Raw genomic sequence first — 21,260 nt, forward strand, 5'->3', positions numbered from 1 at the left:
CTTAGCTATAGCTTCTGGTTTGTTACATTTTTCCTGGTCCATCTTGATTTAATTTGTTTACTAGCCTACTTTAAATACATGAGTTGTTGCTTAAGTAGCATGCGATTCTTTTCAACGTGCAGCTGATTGGCCAACAAAAGAACAAAAATGCATGAATAGCCAAAGAAAGCCAGTATGCTAATTCACTGTTGTATCACCACACCACCATCTAGGACTCAGCTACCTGTGGGTATTCTCTCGAAAACAATCAAAATTCAAATACAAAGATTATAGTTTTAAGGCCCCCAATACTGTTATCTGAACCATTGAGTGGCCAAAAAATGAAAAAAAAAAAGTTAGAAAAGAACAATTTTTCTTTGTTTACTCAACTTGAACAGGGCCGAGTTCCTTGTAGGTCATATACCGGTGCAACCCCAACAATGATCTTGGGAGTTCTACTAGCTGACAACTTCTGGTTGATCTTCATCCAACAATACTTGCCAAGTCTATAAGACTGGTCAAAATGGCAGGCCAGGAGTAACCAGCTTGCTCTGGACAAGGTGGTTCTGATAGTTGACCCACAGCTTCCGTGAGCAGTCTGGCCAGTGGGCGGAGACACCCACTCGGGAGCAGACAGACGGGTTCAAACAGCCACCGTCAAGATTAAAGACAAAACTTACAAAACCTGTCACACGACTCATTCTGTTACCCGAAATCGACACAGAGGATCATCAGGCTTCCCTTCAAAGGTCAAATGTCCTCAAGACAGTCAATGACCACTGTATGAAAGCCCTAATGGTTGAGGACCAGCGATTTCACCCCCCCAAGGGGGAGGACTAAAGGCGACACAGATCAAGGGCCCTCATGACCACATTCCTTGATCAATCAAACAAAGCAATTTGATCCACAAGCAACTACCCTTTATTCATGACTGTAACTTTAGTTACAGCTGTATATACATACAATATATTATCCCACAGCTATAGTGCATATACACACCTGTAGGCAGCCATTGATAGCAACGATGAACTCATCACCACTGTAACCTGTAACGCTGTAAGCTTCCTACCAATCTAAATTTGGAAATGAAACATAAAACAAAGCTAGATCCATCCGCATCTTTCTCCAGAAACACCTTGATTCTCTGACTGGAATGATAGTCCATAATCTGCTACCTCATCAAGCAATCACTCAAGTTAGTAGTGATAGAGAGATACAGATAGTGATCAAATGCCTCCACAGTAGATTGTTACTATTTAATTCTGCACTGAGAACCAACATAGCTCTGCCAGTGCGAATAATCTGTGTGATTTTGTAAAATAGTTGAGATTTTTATATATTTGCTGAAGCTGGTTTTGAATTTTTCTGCAATTATTTAAGAATAAAGGTGTTTTAGGCAGCCAGCATAAACTCTATCAGATTATCGTCAGAAAATGTTATATAATCCTTCATCTGTAAAACATTGCACCAGCAAAGTCTTGCTCATTTATGTGCAACAGACACACAGCAGGCAAGGGTCATATAAACAAAGGGAAGGAAGCAGACACATGGAGTTTGAACACTTTATTTGGTCATGATCGGAGAAGGGAAGTGCCTGAGCCAGATGTGAAAAATAAATTCCTCATACTAAAAATAAGAGTTAGATATTTGCCATACGGTCCACTCGAGGCTGGTTTTTACTGGCTTGCAGCTCCTTTGAGGTAAAGCTAACTTGAAATGTCATGCCATTTGTAAAAGTGAATACATTACAGCTTAATTTGGGAAACCTAAAATTATGCAGTGATGTCATTGATTTTACACTACTTGTTCAACCTACTTTGTCTACATATTTAAAATAGATGACGACTGAGCGTTAGACAAAAATGTAAAATTCTGTAATTTTAACTAAACTGAACAAAGCAGTTTTATTGTTTATCAGTTTCACCTGTTTAATGAAAGGAACACAAACACCAAATGAGTGTCATAAAACAAAAATATGCAGACAAGCAGGATTCAGAGACAAGAACTGTAAAAGAAAAAAATGGAAAGAGACCCTTGCCTTTTGAAACATGTAGGATAGATATGGGGGTGATTAGTGGACTTTCAGAGACTTGGAAGGCTAGTTCTCTAGTAAGCTGCTTCTGGTGGACAAAACCCTCTCCACACTCAGTCCTATCTGGCTATTTATGGTTAGAAGTCCTCAGAGTCAGGACAGCTGAGTTCATGGTATCATAATTTCAATGTCTACAGTGGGACAGGGTGTTCAAACAAACCTGGATTTGACCTATGGAACAATGTTTAATTTACTGATAAATAAAGTCCAAGATTTGCTCCTGATATTAACTTTATTAAAACCATACTTTTCTTGAATGTGTATGTGTGTATGGTTTTCTGCAGTGAATTTTCAGAAACTGTGATCTGACTGTCATCTAAATAAAGGTCAAGGCTATCAACAAACGTGCCTAAAATAAGAACTTAAAAATGTAATCTTTCATGTCCTTACAGAGAACAACCATAAAAACCTTTCAGTGCTAGTGGGAAAAATGTGTAAACACTCAATGGATATAAATGGTATATTGAATTATTGATCTATTTACAGTGTATAAACTTCACAATACAATGAATAAGAATGAAAGCAAAGGATTTTTATATATTTTTGGTTGAATATCAGATATCCATGAACTATATTATCTAAATAACACCAATTCAGAGGATTCTGAGGATATTCTTTCTAATCTAATAGTATTTGTCACAAATCTAGTGATGCCATGCAGATGTTATTTCTGTATAGTCACTCTGCAAATGTGCTCCACTAATACAATGAAATATTTGCTGTGTGTGTTTCGTGACCATGTTCGGTAAAACTCCTCAGACTCCAGCTGAGCACTCAAGTCTCAAGTCTTGAATCCTTGTTAAACAGTCTCCTCATTTACACACTTTTGGTATCTTCTTTTTTGTTTGTTTAGTTTGTAAGTGACTTGATGTAAAATGATTTTCTTGCTTTGTCTTTCTTGGGTATTGAATGTGAGGAGAGGAGAAGAGAGGAGAGAATGCAGACCGTCACAAGGACAATGAAACTGTAATTTAAAAAAAAGTAATTAATTTCCAGGTTAGCCAGTTTTTTGGATGGAAATCATTTACATATTGGCAGACTTTGTATTGTTTGCCTGTTACAAAGCAAGACTTAGTATAGAAATATTAGCCTGAATATGATTTCATTCTGGTAAAACGGATTACTGAACAATTAATAAAGTTTTTACAAAGGAAGAAGTCCACAATTTTGCTTTTTTTAATGTATATGGAGTACACGCAAACAATAAAAGATGGTACTAGGGTAAAATAGGAGTCTGTCCAATAGACAAGGGCGAGGAACCAGCCAGTATTTCTGTCCTACCAGGCGGAAAATACTTTCGACAATTGAAGTGGGATCCCACGTGAAAGCTCTGTCTACCTGGCAACACAGAAAACCCGGCTGGATTGCACCTCTCGAGGACTATCTCGACAACCCAGGAAGGGTAGTGGCGTTCCCTCTCCCACCCGTGTGGGGAAGAGCCTTTGTCCAAATAGGATGGCGTCTCCAGCCAATCAGAGGTGACTCAGGGGAAGCTTTTAAAAAAGACCAGACATAGTGTGGATACAAACTCGAGAGCAACAGGAGAAAGTGCCACAGTTTAAAAGTATTTGTGCTGGGTTTTTTTTTTACAACCTTTACGTTTCCTGGACAGAGAGCTCTGTTTCTGAAGCCAGTCCTTCATTAGATCATCAAAAAGGAGAGATATAACAACAGAATGACAACACATTTCAGAAGTGGCCCGGCTTTTGGACTCTCTGCTGAGGTCAAGAGTAAGGTACCTCACAGCATTAACGCTGTTGTAAAAAAGATTGTCAAGTATGAACTATTATTGCTAATTTATTAAGGCTATTTAAAATAAATCTTAATCATATTAGATTTACTTATACTGGGTTCTTTTCAATACTCATTGGCAGAAGAAACTATCCTCACATAAAAAAAGTCTTACTTGTAAAACTATTTTTAAAAATCTTATTTTATGCTGATGTCAAACACATCAATTATCTTTTTTACTCAAATTTTACTCAAACCAGGATTATTGCCTATTCAGTGATTCAGGAAAAAATGTTTAGACTATATGTTTAATGAATAGAAGCTGAATAGAAGCTGAATAAAGCTACGTAAGTGTCTCCCTACAGTGTGCAACATGGCTTTTTGGTTATCTCAAAAAATGTTAAGATTTGTCATTAGCACAATCAAAAGTACACAGTCAGAGCAAAAAAGAGAATTCATTCACTTTTTCCAAATGTGGACATCTTTACAGTGTTTGGCATGATGAACTGTTTTAATGGCAATAGCTATATACTGGGTATGTGCTAAACTTCTGAGCTCCTAATTGTATACCAATGTCTATAATATTACCTGGTAGATTTTTAAGTTGCAAAGTACATTCTAAATAAAATGCATTAAGTTCAACTCCAGGATTTTCTATAAACACAAGCAAATGTTTTGGATGCCTATAAAATAAAAAGATATAATATGGCAGAAGATGTGATAAGATCGAATTTCAATATTTGTGTATTTATACCTGTGTGTAGTAATTAAGAGAAAAAATAACGGTAAACATGAAAAATACAGTAAGCAATAGGTTAGATTAAATATGAAGAAGTGCACAAGAAATGCAATTACTTCAGAAAAATGTGACTTTTCACACTCGATTGTCTATTTCAAAATTTCCTTACCATTATTAATAAAGCATTTTGGCTTGGAAAGGCACTGGAAGGTAAAAAGACCTTTCATCATTTTAAGTAAAATAACATGAACGTGAGTTAAACAAAGCTGACAAACCAAGGTGGATACTACTTGGGTGACACTCTAAGTAAATGATGATTTTTTTATTATTCATATTTGTGAATTATAATTTCTAGCATTAGTTAATATCACCAATGTTTTGGTCACATACTATGTGAACCTTTGCTTACATGGTCTGCTGTAACAACTAAATGTTTTAAGACATTTCCCATTAGTGACATGGAAAAATTTGGCTTCTAACATTTTCAGTTTAATGCAACCAGTTTAGATGCTGGAGTTGAACAAAAACCGAGTGACCTTGAATGTTACATCACTGATGATGTTACATCACTGATGATGTGTCCCAGTGCATCCAGGAGATGTATCTTTTAAGTTTCAGTGTTGGTTACCTGTTATGTATTTATAGGTATATAAAACAACTGTGAATCCTTGAAAAACAATGTATATGTGTAAATGTTAGTATCATGGGATTCATTTGTAATAAATAAATGTGGAGTTTAAATCAGACTGATTTTAGTGTCAGTACAGAAACATCATCCTAATATACTGTACTGTCCATTTGCAGTCCAAAATGTGTAGGAGAAAACAAGTTTATTTACTGTTTTTGATACTTCTTGCTAAAATCTGTGACTTGATCACACATCTTGATAGCTTTGTTTTGTTCATATATCCAGATGAAAAGTGACAGTCAACTATTCTAGTCTAGTCAACTGCAACTATTTTTGACTTTTTTGTAAAGAGAGTAGTTATTCATCTATATAATCTTCTGAACTTACTGACATTCTGCATTGTCCAATGTTTTAAATTTAGTTTGGAAGCAAGGAAACAAACAAGTTCAATCTCTCCAACTGAGCAGTTTTTGGAAATATGAGAGAAGGAAGGAGAGAAATATCATTGACCCATGCATAAATCCATAACTGAAAGTGTTGCAGTGAAGTTGTGTTCAAATTTGACTTTAACAACAAATTGCAATTTTAAGAGGATTTGACAATCTACCAATGTTTATTTCACCTGGAAGGGAGAATTTATTCAAGCGATAATTGAAACCACTTGTACGTTCCATTCTCTGTATTTCATGGTTAATTTAAGGAAAGTATAAAAAAATCTGATAAATATAAACATCACTATTGTATCTAATTAAGTAGTAAGTACAATAACAATAAGGAGTCCGTACATCTAATGTAATTCCCCACATTATTAACTAATGATCAGGAGACTAGTTTTTGGATTTAGGTTGAGTCCTAAAAGAATTGTTCTCAGCAGTAGCAAATATTCTGCTGGCATTACAACAAAATAATATAAAGTATAACATAACTATTAAACAATGCAAAGAAGGAAACTGAACAGATGTCAAAAAGACTTCAAAAATGATTTGTCAACAACAACAATGATAATAATAATAATACTTCCTTTCCCGTTATTTAGTACCAAACAGTTTAAAAACAGTTGTTAAAATAAAAATGCAGTCATATTTGAACTTAAATGTACCATCCTCCCATTAGCTTGCAGCAAAATATGACTCCCAAAAAGAAGAAGAATTAAGGCTTTGGATTGAGGATGTGACAAGCAAGAGGATTGGGGACAATTTCATGGACAGCCTGAAGGATGGAGTTATTCTGTGCGAGTGAGTTGTTGGAGATGTGTCTAATATCATTGCATCTGGCACCTCACAAATATGCATTTCATTATTTTTCTCTTTCTTTACAGACTTATTAATGTTCTTCAACCAGGCTCTATCAAAAAGATTAACAACCCCAGTCAAAACTGGCACCAGGTAATGCAAGCTGATCAAAAGGAACATAATTCTTTAGCCACAGATATGTTTCTTACACTGTTTTATATTATATATCTTTTATAGACCCTTTATTTATTATCATATTTATTATATTTATATTTATTTACTATAATATACACATGCGGGCACATGACATTTTCATTCAACTGTAAAGCACTTCCATTGCCAGTTATATGCATTTTCCTCCCTTCACCACTGCATATCCTCTTTAACAAACCCAAAAGTCTTTTTTGCCTTCTGTACAGCAGTATCACCATTTATTACTTTTATCTCATCCCCCAGTATTAACTCCCCTGTGTCTGTACATGTCCTAAACCATCTCAATTTCTCTGTACACAAGACACCCAACTTTCTTATTTACTCCAATTTCTGTTTGTGTTAATTGAACTCTTAGTGAAACTTAACACCTTCATATTTGCTACTTTTTGCCCTGCCTTCAGACTTTTGTTGTTTGTCAATGTTGTTCTACTGCTGTCTTGTCAAAGTGAATGTTGCCTTGCTCCAAGTGGCCATGTGATTGTTTTGTTGTAATTTGCCATGCTTGCTATTAACCAAGCCTCAATGCTCTAATCTGGATTCAGTCAAAAATGCCTTTTTGGATGTGACTATGGCGCCTTTAATAGCGTATTGATGCCCTCCCCTAAATATTTATTTATGCATTAAAAACCTTGGAAAGAGTTATTGTACATTTCTTATTATCATGGGGTATTAACCAGTGACTAGACTTTCCAGATATATCTTTATACTCCTCATTATTAAAATTAGATTGGCTGCAATAATATTAACATCATTTTATCAATTATGATGCAATTTTTTTACTTATCTACTTTCATTATTTATTTGACTGTATATTATAGTATACATATTTGACAGATTTTGACTGTTTTGATTTAATGTTATCTAAATCAGATTATACCTCTGGTAGCTGGGGACCCGGTGTGTATATGTAAGCTGCAACCCTGCATTATGACAGCTTTAAAATTTGGCCTCGCTAAGTGTGTCACTGACATACAGATATGTGATAAAATTAGGACAATTCAGTTTTTTATTACTTAATGTTCTCTGTGTGTCTGTGTCTATGTGATTTAAGTTGGAAAATATAGGGAACTTTGTCCGTGCCATCACAGACTATGGACTGAAGCCACATGACATCTTTGAAGCCAATGACCTGTTTGAAAATATGAACCACACTCAGGTCCAAAGTACACTAATAGCTCTGGCAGGAATGGTAAGATCTCTCTCTCTCTCTCTCTCTCTCTCTCTCTCTCTCTCTCTCTCTCACACACACACACACACACACACACACACACACCACACACACACACACACCACACACACACACACACACACACATCCTTGTAATTATATCTTTGTGAAGACTTTAACATTATCCAACTCCTAACCCTAGCCCTAACCTAGCCCTCACAGAGACCCGTATATAGGACGTTTTCATAATCCATAGAAAAACAGTTCTCCACAACGTATCGAAAACATGCTCTATACAAACGCCACCAAAATAATGCAGTATGTGCATCGTGCCATTAGGTGGCGGTAATGGTTAAGACTTGCGTGCGATTGGGGGCACTTCGAAAGGACGCACGTGATCACAATAGCCACCCAATTGCGAGCAAAAGGTATTGCAGTGAACTAATTGTATGAATTAAAAAAAAAAAAAAACTAAAATAACAGAAAACGTGGTTTGGGAGTTTTTGTTGCTATGGTTATTGTTGCATCTAAGCCTACGTATGTTCTACGACTACTTAGTAGACGTCCACCACTTCAACCAGGCGACGATTTCTTTCTCCAGTGGCCACTCACAATACTGCAGATAAAATCCCATCGTAGCCAATAAAGTATTTTCCCCATAGGCTTTTATTGAAAAAGAAACATCTCTAAAACCACTGAAAGTTCACCTCCAGCTCCAAACATAGTCAAGTACACCTTTCTATATTTTAAGTCATGGACATTTAATATTTGAAAAATCTTTCCAAAGATCAGAAAATGAATTTTATTTCACGTTAAGTCAGCGACCTGTACAGTTACAAAACCGCAGATTTGAGTGATGGCTCCAGGATGAGCATGCTTTTAGATGGAGGACTGGAAGAAATGAAATGAATAAAATTGCTTAATAAATGACACAAAGACAAGGTTTTTACACACTTTAAGATACTATGATTTTGTGGGTTTGCGTGACATGTATTGAAGACTCTTTAGCCTTTGTTCTCCTGTTTTTGGAACGATTTAATTGAAGTAAGGTTTATGTCACTTGGCAATATTTGAATTACTACTCCTCAGTAAGGAGGTTCTTAGAGGTATTATCTATTTATCTATTTAGTTACTCCCTCTTGATCTCTTTTGGCTGGTTTTCCACTCGTGTTAATTTTGGCTTGAGATATTATCACTACTGGCATTATGAGGCGATTCCTTAACCCTACAGAGGTTGCACAGATTGTCCAACTCCTCCATGATGGCACAGCCACACGTGCTGTAGCAAGAAGATTTAATGTGTCACCCAGCACAATCTCCAGAACATGGAGGAGATTACAGGAGACAGGAAGTCACACTGGGAGAGCTGGACAGGGCCAAAGAAGGTCTTCAGTCCATCAGCAGGACCTATACCTGCTCCTTTGTGCAAGACAGAACAGGTTGAGCACTGCTCATGCCCTACAGAATGACCTCCAGCAGGCCACTAGTGTGAAGGCCTCTGCCTAAACAATCAGAAACAGATTTAATGAGGGTGGCCTGAGCGTTGTAAAGCTTTTCAAAAAACAATATCAATGATTTAACCATATAGAATACAAATAGCAGTAATTGACCATGTTTATAGCTGGATTTGTCCTGTCAACAGTTTTATAGACATCTCTTTTACATTGTAAGTCCATAGGGAAAATCCTTTTTTTTCTTGTTGCTACATAAACCTACTAATAAGGACGTTTAAAATTTCCTTTATCTAAATCATGTTCAGTTCTACAATCAATTTATTTATTTATTTTATTTATTTATTCATTACAATTTATTTTTAATCTGAGTTCTCATTAATCATTTTTGACATTGTGAATGCGCATCAGAGTAACGAGATCGAGCCTTCCTGCACGTTCATGTGGGAGACATTGAGTCATGGATTGAGGCTTGCTACAATGTGTTTTTATTACAAATATCCAAGGTAGTTTTCTGTGTCAAATGGACTGTTTTTATTTTCTTTTGAAGACGTTTATTACAAATGTAAAAAGTAATTTCTCTTCGCTAACTAGCATTTTATTTAGCCTGCTAGCAAAATTACAAAGCACTACACCAGCCCTATGGCAAATCATAGGCATACAACTTAATATTAATTGTTTTTATGCACAACACAGTCCTTACATTATCATACATAGTATTGGTCATGCTAATATGCTAACCAGCATATGTATATATCACATCCATGGCAAATCATGAGGCACACAGCAGATTTGTTACTACCGTATTTAAATTGATCTCCATTTTGGACAAGAGCAAGAGATTCTGGCGCACACGGGTTTCATAAAATCTTTTGATATCACAGATGTGCTCTGCAGAAACCCTGGGGACATGCAATGATGATTTGGATTGAAGCCAAGCCCAATTCTCAAATTTCTCATGTTTTGTTAATTAATTTATGGCACCTTGGTCTTAGAGATGGGGTTTTGTGTCATTTGTAGGCCTTTCTTTGTTCAAGCCATGCAGTGAGGTCCCAACAGTGACTTTAGGGTGACTTCTTGTTTTTGTTATATAGGATATCTTTTGGTCTTCTGAATTAACACACAACCTCTGGCAAGACAGCTCATTTTATCAGTAGTATCTTTTCTTTACACTTTAATTTAAATTTCCAGTATTTGACTTTTATGACTACAATAAGGAGGAATTTTTTTATAATTTTATTTTATCTTTTGCCAAATCTCACAATAACGCAGCAATATGATTCAGATTGGTTTCCAGGAATGGTAATATGCACTGGTTGAGCAATTTTTAAAATTGAAATTAATGGGCATTTCACTTATTCTCTCTAACTGGACAAATTGGAAATGGAATGAAAGCTTTACATTTTCACACAAAAACATTAATCTAAACCAATTTATAACCTCATCCTAAAACCCAATTCTTGACCCCCAAACACTCCTTTGAAGTTGTTAGAACCAGCCAAATGTCCTCAATTCCCAAAATGTCCTCAGTAGAATGAATATTTGGGTACTCAATATATAGCAAGTACAAGAACAAACACATTTGCTTTCTCTTTCTCTCTCTTCTCCCTCACACACACAATATGGGGGTGTATAACCGTTTCCTGATTTTTGTCTGCTTCTTCTGTCTTAGGCCAAATCCAAAGGGTTCCACTCCAATTATGACATTGGAGTGAAATATGCTGAGAAACAACAACGGCATTTTTCTCCAGAGAAACTAAGGGAGGGACGCAATATCATAGGCCTGCAGGTCAGAGCAAAAGAATTTAAATTGCTTTCATTTGCAGGTAGTCACTACAGAGTGCAGCTGGAATGTTTACAGACCCTTTCAATTTGCTGTTAAAAATAAATAAATCCTCTAACCAGTCAACAACTAATAGACATTTTTGCAAATTTGTTAAAAGGCTTGGTTGGTTGGCTTTTAGCTGATATGTCAGTTGAGAGACTTCCCACAGACATACATATGTTTGTATAAATTTATAACAAACTCCAAGCAAGTTGTAGAAACATATCTAATCAAAGAGAGGAGAGGAGAGGAGGGGGGGGTTAGGGGAGAGGAGGAGAGGAGAGGAGGAGAGGAGAGGAGAGGAGAGGAGAGGAGAGGAGAGGAGAGGAGAGGAAACCATGACCCAGTGGGGTGACAGAGGCCTGTCAGGTGATCATGTTTCTGGACCCCGGCAGCCTCGGCCTATAGCAGCATAACTAAGATGTGAACCTAATGATTAGACGACCTCCTAAGTATGATAATTTGTCTGTCTAGGATAATAACTGGAACTACAGAATTAATGACAATAAGCTTTTTCAAAGAGGAAGGTTTTAAGTCGAATCTTAAAAGTCTAAGATGATAAAGACATATATTTATTACCGTATATGAATTTAAATTCTTAGGTCAATGCAATATTTTAATTTATAATTTTAAATAAATTTTAACCAATAAAAAATCTGTTTTTACTTGATATGTATTAATCTTATTATTATTATTAGAATTATTATTAGTATTGGAAGCATTACTGTATTTTCACGACCATAAGGCACACTGTATTAAAAGGCGCAGTCTCAGTTATGGTTGCTATTTCTGTATTTAAAACATACATAAGGCGCACCGTATTATTAGGCGCATGCTGAAACATACAGTAAAAAATGACAACGGAAGTAAAACAGTGAGTTTCGACACATTTATTGAACAAAATATTAATTCTTCCGCCACAAAACCATCAAAGTTTTCATCTTCTGTATCTGTATTAAACAGCTGCGCTATTTCAATGTCCAACATCCCGAATTCCTCTTCTTCATCATCTGAATTAGACTCACCGACCGGTTCCGCTTCAGCGTTGATGCTTTTGTGAAAGCTCTTACAATACATGAAGACGGTATCATAGCCCATGCGTCTACAATCCACCCGCATATGGTGACATAACTTGCCCGCCGCTGCCTCATAGTCTTTGTGAAGGAGTGTTTGCCTTCCGTCAACTAGCGCTCTGTCCATTTCTGTGGCAGCCGAGAACCACGGTGAACTACGACTTCTCGTGCCCCGTTGTGCATATCACCACCATGCTGGTCCCTTTTTTCTCCAATGTGTGGGTCAAAGGGATGTCAAAAGTCAGAGGGATCTCATCCATGTTGGTGATGTGGCTGGGCCCGGTTATCTTGTCGCGGCAGTAGGTGCGGAAGATGGCCGCCCTCTCCTGGTTAGGGTTAGGGAAGATGGCCACCCTCTCCTGGTTAGGGTTAGGGAAGATGGCCGCCCTCTCCTGTTAATCCGCGGGCAGCCGCTGCGCAACAGTTGTCCTTGCACGTATGGAGAGATGCCGCCTCATAAAGCGAAAATACTAAGATTGCTCGATTGCCATTTTCAGCCGCATATTCGATGGCCTGCAGTTTAAAGTAAGCCTCATACGCGTCTCGCTTGACGGGCGCCATTTTAGGGGATCTTTACGCGTAGGTGTGCCGCTAAACGATTGGCGGAGTGTTTACCGTAGTGCACCTACCAAAGGCACACAGCAGATTTTGGAACTCAGTCCACACACAAGGCGCACCATATTATAAGGCGCACCATTGATTTTTGAGAAAATCTCAGTGTTTTAGGTGCGGCTTATAGTCGTGAAAATACAGCAGTATTATCATCATCACTTGTTATAATAATTATTTTAGCTAAGGGCTGCAACATAAGCAAATTACAAAAAGTATTGCGATGAGCAAAAATAATCTTCTGACTAAGCCTAGTAGTTTAGGAATATCATTATTTTGACTAACCTTTTCCTGTCCTGTTTTGCATTTGGATTTGGGTTATACCTGCAAAAAATATTGGTTGCAGAGTCCATGGAGATTTTGAAAATTATTCGATTTTTTTAGATTCATTTGTTCAGATGCATCAGTAAAACTAGTGATACGCTACACCTTTTGATATTGTATGATGATATATGTTTTTCCTTTTGCCATCTTTAGATGGGCACCAATAAACTTGCAAGCCAGAAGGGCATGACTTCTTATGGCACACGACGTCACCTTTATGATGCCAAAATGGCAATGGACAACCCAATGGATCAGTCAACAATTAGCCTACAGATGGGCACCAACAAAGGAGCTAGTCAGGTGAGAATGATCCTTTATTCATGTATTTCACTTATTTACATATCAGCAGGACTCTCCTGCTGATGGGTGGACAGAGAAAGGGAAAGGAGCTAGAGCATGGATGCCGGACAGAAAGAGAGGAATAGACACCCTAAGGACATTAAGATGAAGTGTCATCTGGATATACTGTCATGTGAGGATTCATCTCATTCATTAAAAACCTATATGTATGTTACCAATAATTCAACATCCTTGGGGTCACAGGGAAGTATACATTCTCAGCAGCCTTGGTGAACTCACATCTGTCGATTTGAAGGCCTTACATCTATTTCAGATTTTCATGTGTACCTCAGCAACAAAACAGGGTTGATGGTTTACCCCAGCTTATATAATCCTAATGGTCTCTGTGTACCAGCTATTGTTGTCCATTGTAGCTTTGAAGCGGGTTTTCCAGTGCTGTCGGTCCAGATGTTAATAGTTCTGACTGTGACTGTTCAGTCTTGAGCCTTCTTGTGTATGCCAGCTTTAACAAGATTTCTAGATGGTCAGTCTTTCTTCTGGTCTAAAATCTTTCTTTAGTTTTCCTGAGAGGTATCCTATTTTCACTGGTAGGAAAGTTCACAAACTGACAAATTTTGGCATGTCCCTTTACGTCAGGGGTTCCTAATTGTTCTCACTCTGACCCAGGTTTTCCCATGGTCATTAAGTCATGATCCACTTTTTGAATTTCTGTCCCTTATTAACCTCAATGAACAAAATTTCACATTACCCTGGGTCGTATTTACACTTTGCCATCTTAAGTTTAGCAATGCAAAACTTGAAGTGAGCACCAATCAAATGGTACTTACCATTGCGCCACCTAGGCACTAGCATGATATGCAAAAATAATTATTGTATTCTCTTATTTGGTTTCAATTCTACATGAATTTTGAAAATAGATATGCAAACGGGATTGTCAGTGCTCCCGCTGGTCCGTCCGCAATGGCATCACAGCCTAGAGGAAATAAATGCATAGACAAATCTTTCTGCATCACTTTGGGACAGGAAGTTTCTAATTTTAGTGATGTTGCACAGGTGATATAAGGTGGACCTTGCGAAATGTTTAAGATGGGTATTTAAAGACAAATCATGAATAAACAACACACCAAGCTTCCTTAAAATGTTAATGGGAGGCAGGTTAATGCCAAACATCACTAGAGTACATCACTAGAGAATAAGTTTATCTGGTGTTTGTGGGCATAGTGTGAGAACATCAGTTTTATCTAAGTTCAACTGTATGACCTTTCTGGTCATTAAGGCCCTTATGTCTTTGAGACAGATCTGGAGTTTCACGAAATGATTGGTTTGGTTTGGTTCCATTGGATATCATCAGCATAACTATGTAAGTTTATTTAACACTTTCTGTAAACAGATTCAAGAGGTACACACAGTGGTCTTGGAATCTTTGGTGAATTGTTGTCAGAAAAATAGAGCAAATCTCTCAAACAGGAAATGAAAGTATCATGGCTGGGGCAGGGTTTACAACCTCTGATGATAATTGAGGGTTCTACTAAGTACAAAATACGCAGGGTACCCAAACCTTTGCTTTGAGTACTTTTCCTTTTCTGTTATTTTAAAAATGTAAGATGAAAATACAAAATGATTTTTATATATTTTTTTAAACTATGTCTTTTAGTTATAATTCCATCATCCACTTGCTTCACTGGTCAGGTTGGTTAACTCCTTTAATTTGGAGCAGGTATTGTTTAGTTGACAACGCTGAAACACTTTTGTACTGAGGTAGAGTTTAACAGCAATTAATAGTTTTAAGGAACAGCTGGCTGAGGCAATAGAAAATCATGAAAGTTTGTACAACACATCATTTTAGGCATATCGTTAATTCTTTATGAAAAGAGGTATCCTGAATATTGTTCGTCTGCTAAAAGATGCATACAGATAAAGTTGCCAGTTGGGGGCCAGAATATATTGCACATTGCTATTGTCCTTGTCACTTTCAGGAAAATTAATGGATTTTTTTTGGTTTGTTTGCTTTTTTGCAATGTGTGAAACAGTGTTGATGAAGAAAAGCAAATGATCTGGGACCGCCAACTGCAAAACTATTTCATGATAGATGTTATCTTGAAAATTACATCTATCATCTATTCTCCAAAAAGTATTTTTACATTGCATTTGAAAAGTCTTAGAGTTTAAACATGAAAATATTGTTTATTTTTGCAGAACTACAAAACAAGCATAGCACAAACCACTATAATCCTTTATGCATTTTTCTTTTTCTTGCCCCTGGTGATGCATGGTGGTGGCCACATCTTGCGTTGATACTTCCCAGCAGCTAGGCTGAAGGTTCACCCTACCACAAGACAATGATACCAAACACACAGTCAAGATAATACAGGAGTGGCGTAGAGACAACTCATGTCTTTAGGAATTTTACTTTATAAATGCAGGGAATCTGCAGAGAAGCAATGTTGAGTACCGATATCCCTAAATCCAGCTCTATAAAGCTTGTAACGTTATGGCCAAAAAGACTGGAAACACCAATTACTGCCAGTGTTGCTTTAACTAAGTGCTAAATACAGGCTGTTACACTACAGTGACATATTTTACTCTTTTTTTTAATATTTCCAAGATTTTATTTTAACTTTGTAATTGTGGAATATTAGGTGTGGATTGATCAGAGAATAATTGAATGCGTTATTACAGCACAATGCTACAGCATAACAAAATGTCAGAAAGATAAATGTTCTGAAATCTTTCCAACTGCCAAAATATCTTTGTGATATACCAGTACCAGAATAATAATCAAATTACATTTTACAATTATAATCAAAGTACGTGTAAAACATATCTAGTAGTCCCAGCCCTTTTCCCAATCATTAAACTTGAAAGAAACCTAATATCCATCCAAAGTAACAGTGGTTGCAAGAAACATCCCTTTAGAAGCGACAAAGCCTGAATAGTAGTAGTGATTGTAATAGTAGTTGTAGGAGTTGTTGTAATTGTTTACATTATTATTTAGAATATGTTTATGTCATTACTTATTTTTCCCCACTATCCACCAGGCGGGTATGACAGCGCCAGGAACAAGAAGGCACATTTTTGATAGGAAGCTGGAGCTGGAGAACTGTGACACCACTACAATCTCTTTGCAGATGGGCACCAACAAAGTGGCTTCACAGCAGGGTATGACTACCTATGGCTTGCCCCGCCAGGTCTATGACAACAAGTACTGTACCAACCCCAATGAGGCCTATTATGACAATGGAAGTGAAGTAGAGTTTGACAGCTACAACCAGTATTCTGATTAATCAAAGAAAAAAACTCCCAAAAAAAACATTTTTTCTCCATTTCAAACAAGAGTTTTTTGCTTAATATGCTGATATTCTAATATTTCTTTAATCCTCTGAACAAATTTAATTTATAGGAAACTGTTGCTCTTCTTTCCAGGAGTAAAAGTTAAATGTTTACATTGGCCTTATATTTAAAAAACAAAACAAAAAACAATGTGAAAGCATCATGTTCAATGAACCCCATTAATCCTAATGTACCCCTGTCTTGTCCTCGTGTATCTCAGTTTGGAACCCGCATAAATTGTGTCATCTGTGTGCGTCGTTGTTTGTGTGTAATAAAATTACTCTCTCAAAATGGTTTAAATGCCAAGCACAGCTAATGAAACTGAATTAATTAATTAAAATAATTTGTTGGTCACAGCTCATTGTCTTCATGCAATTTTGTATTGTTTTGTTTTTGTGACCAGTGCAACTTGAAATGAATGCTTTAAAGATTCCTTGACAATATAGGTGATTTTGAACCAATATTGGTGTCAAAATTTTTCCACAATACTGAAAATGTCAAATAATTATCTTTGATAATTATTTATGTTGAGCACAGGAGTTCAGAAGAGTCAAGTCCAAAATGTTTATTCCCCCAAAACAGCGATGGTACAAACATGGAAAACATGAAAGGGTGCACCAAGGTAATACTGAAAAACCAGTGCTTGTGTCTGTTTTTTATATCTTAAAATACGGACGTGAGGTCCATCCCTCATGCCTCTTTTACTCATGTAACTTTTACTTAATTTGTTTTTATTAGTGAACTACTTTGGCATAATTTCATCAATAACCTTTTCTGTTGGTGTCAAAAGTTATGTATGCCTTTCTCGTCCATGTCCCTTCCCTAGTTCCAATTCTTTTGGTGTCTTAGGCACTAGAGCCTGATCAGGTGTCAGACTTTCTAGCATCCTTCAGGGCCAGGGCTCTGTGTACTACCTCAGGCCCTCAGCCTAAGGGACTTTCTACTATTCTACAGTCTTCTACCTGTGGATTTTCCACAAACACATAAGAAGCAGAAGCAGATGCATCCTACTGATGTAGGTAGACACGTAAAACATATATAACTGATGCAGATGGATATGCAAATCATGTATTACAAAAGCATACGGATACGCATACCGAAGCATACCAAAATCACACTAAAATCAAACTAAAAACTTAAACTGAAAACATAGACCATATACTGTACTTTATGCTTAGGTAACAATACACTACAACATAAACCAAATCCAGTATTCAGTATCTGCGTAGGTAATGAAGAGTAAAATAAAATTCAATGCCAGAGTTAAAACTCTGAGTTTGTTAGCCTTGATTGCAGCCTTGAATGGCCTATACCAGGGTTCGGCAACCCAAAATGTTGAAAGAGCCAAATTGGACCAAAGAAACAAAAAACAAATCTGTCTTCATAATAAGCCTTATTATGAAGGTAACACATGCTGTAAGTGTCTGTATTAGCTATATTAGCCTACTTTCAAAATGATAAGTAGGCTACAAATACATAACGGGCATTCATAATTAAATGTTTATTTTCCCTGCAGCACATCCTGGTGAAAATGATGCACCACGTGACTACTCTGCTGTACAATGGTGCTTTAAGTTAAGTCCATTATAATGAGATGTTGTTAAACCTAGTTCTAACCCTAGTTTTGAAGTACGGTGTTGAGGTAGAACATGTGTCAGTGTTCCCTCAGAACCCACTCCTGTCAGATCATTCTTTGATCATTCTTCTCTCTTTCGACTCTGTTGCTGAAGGTGCAACAGGTCCTGCCCTGCTGGGCCTCCTCTCCTCTCCTCCTCTCCTCTCCTCTCCTCTCCTCTCCTCTCCTCTCCTGCCCTGCCCTGCCCTGCTGGACCCAACCTGTCGTGTTTTGTCGGGTCATTATAATTACCGGTAATTTCTCTGATTCTCTCCTCTACCTCTCCTCCTCCTTCTTCGCCTCCCTCTCTACCCAGGCCCCATCAGCAGGAGGGTCCCCCTACATGAGCCTGGTCCTGCCCAAGGTTTCTTCCTGTTAGAGGGGAGATTTGGCTTGCCACTGTTGCTTGTTGGGGGTCAGGCCCTGGGATTCTGTAAAACGCCTAGAAACAATTTTGATTGTAACAGACACTACAAAAATAAAGATTGATTGATTGTTGAAATGAAATATTATACACATTTTTACAGCATTGGAAAACATTAAGAATGTTTATCATGTTTTTCCTCTTACATAAATTATATTAAAACAAAAAATATATTTACACCAACTATTTCCATTTTCATATTTTTGAAAAACCTCCAGGAGCCACTAGGACAGCGAGGGTTGCCAACCCCTGTTCTAGAGTAATGATGACCACTCATTTCTCTGAAATGAGTTCTTACCATAATATGAATTCGAACAGTTGTCCAATAGTTCTATCTGCTTTGCAACAACCTGACTCCTGCACAACACAACTGAAGGTCCCAACTCCATTAATAAGGCAAGAAATTCCACTAAGTAACCCTGGCAGGGCACACCTGTGAAGTGAAAACCATTTCAGGTCACCAGCGCATGGTACCCAGGCGAATCCACCATGCCCCCAGTGAGAAAACCAGGAAAACAAAACACAAACCAAACATGCATGCCATGACAATAGGTTTATTCGGGTCTGCGTTAGAATCTGCCTCAAAGCCAAAAGACAAAACCTTAATCTCATTCAATATCAGGCACTAAGACTGCCGGCCATCAGCAGGAGGGTCCCCCTACACGAGCCTGGTCCTGCTCAAGGTTTCTTCCTGTTAAAGGGGAGTTTTTCCTTGCCACTGTTGCTTGTCTGGGGTTAGGCCCTGGGATTCGGTAAAGCGCCTTGAAGCAATTTTGATTGTAAAAGATGCTATATAAATAAAGATTGAAAGATTGAGTGTGCTGTTGTAAAGAAAACCGCACCAGTGTCAGCCCTACAAAGCCCGAAGTGGAGGTGGGTGAATGCCTCTAAAATAAGAAGACAGCAAACATCATACATGGTACCGGTATATTGGGCACATTTAAAGGGACATTGAGAAAACCATCCAGAATAAAGTACATCTTGAATCTTGAATCAGAGTACATTAAAAAAGAATCGTAAAATAGAAAGTTTTGGATGGACAAATGAAGGCTGGAAAACAATTATATAAATAAAATCTACAGGCATTTAATTAAAGTAAACACAGATGCATCCAAATCAGAGCAACACATATAGCTTTAGCAATGGTAGTTCCAGAGATGCAAATTGTAGTAAATAAAATAATTATTATTAACAGTATATACAGGTGAGTTGTTGACCATTTATATGGCACTGGACTGGATACAGGCTCATAGCTTCACATTCAAGTAGTGCATTGATCAGCATCAAAAAGTCAGAAACCAGACAAAACATAGGGCCAGATTCACGAAGTGTTCTTACGAACAAATTTGGTCTTAAGTCCCACTTACGAACAGTTTACGAAGATTGTGGCATTCACCAATTTCTTCTTATCCTGGATTTATTCGTAGGTAAGAACAAATCCTACGAACACTCAGGAGTACTCTTGCGCACATTTCAGTGCCGACATGTTGGTATGGTTGGGTTTTCTTCTCTTGTGCAGTTCAATAAAATTCAATATTACAATGATAATTCAGTCATATTTATTTATTTATTTGTTTATTTCCTGAGGCAGCAGATGGGTACCGGCGTGCCAAGCGGAGTGCAGCTACGGCGGTTGCCGAGGCAAAGACTCGGGCATGGGAAGAGTTCGGTGAGGCCATGGAGAACGACTTTCGGACGGCCTCTAAAAGGTTCTGGACCACCATCCGTCGTCTGAGGAGGGGGAAGCAGTGCACTGTCAACACTGTGTATAGTGGTGATGGTGTGCTGCTGACCTCAACTCGGGATGTTGTGGATCGGTGGAAGGAATACTTCGAGGACCTCCTCAATCCCACCAACACGCCTTCCAGTGAGGAAGTAGGGCCTGGGGACCTGGAGATGGGCTCTCGTATCTCCGGGGCTGAAGTTGCCGAGGTAGTTAAAAAACTCCTCGGTGGCAAGGCCCCGGGGGTGGATGAGATCCGCCCAGAGTCCCTTAAGGCTCTGGATGTTGTAGGGCTGTCGTGGTTGACTCGACTCTGCAACATCGCGTGGACATCGGGGGCAGTGCCGCTGGATTGGCAGACCGGGGTGGTAGTCCCTCTTTTTAAGAAGGGGGACCGGAGGGTGTGTTCCAACTATAGGGGGATCACACTCCTCAGCCTCCCTGGTAAGGTCTATTCAGGGGTACTGGAGAGGAGGGTCCGCCGGATAGTCGAACCTCGGATTCAGGAGGAGCAATGTGGTTTTCGTCCTGGGCGTGGAACAGTGGACCAGCTCTACACCCTCAGCAGGGTCTTTGAGGGTGCATGGGAGTTTGCCCAACCAGTCCACATGTGTTTTGTGGACTTGGAGAAGGCATTCGACCGTGTCCCTCGGGGGGTCCTGTGGGGGGTCCTCCGAGAGTATGGGGTGTCGGGCCCGCTGATACGGGCTGTCCGCTCCCTGTACGATCGGTGCCAGAGTTTGGTCCGAATTGCTGGCAGTAAGTCGAACTCGTTTCCGGTGAGGGTTGGCCTCCGCCAGGGCTG

The 21,260-nt window shown here is 38.2% G+C and overlaps 1 protein-coding gene across 2 annotated transcripts; it reads left to right on the forward strand.

Annotated features, from left to right (window-relative positions):
* The first annotated feature begins 3,574 nt into the window (after positions 1-3,574).
* cnn1b (calponin 1, basic, smooth muscle, b) lies at positions 3,575-17,049 on the forward strand. Of its 2 annotated transcripts, none has more exons than XM_057028734.1 (7): positions 3,575-3,806; positions 6,283-6,404; positions 6,488-6,554; positions 7,666-7,803; positions 10,905-11,021; positions 13,217-13,363; positions 16,402-17,049. In XM_057028734.1, exons 1-7 carry the CDS (start codon positions 3,747-3,749, stop codon positions 16,645-16,647), a joined length of 897 nt encoding a protein of 298 aa, XP_056884714.1. In that variant the 5' UTR covers positions 3,575-3,746; the 3' UTR covers positions 16,648-17,049. The 2 variants fall into 2 exon arrangements, with proteins under 2 accessions (XP_056884714.1, XP_056884715.1); XM_057028735.1 differs by having other exon boundaries at positions 3,585-3,801.
* Positions 17,050-21,260: the final 4,211 nt, after the last annotated feature.

The sequence above is a fragment of the Takifugu flavidus genome, chromosome 3 (assembly GCF_003711565.1).
Source record: "Takifugu flavidus isolate HTHZ2018 chromosome 3, ASM371156v2, whole genome shotgun sequence".
Taxonomy (NCBI): domain Eukaryota; kingdom Metazoa; phylum Chordata; class Actinopteri; order Tetraodontiformes; family Tetraodontidae; genus Takifugu; species Takifugu flavidus.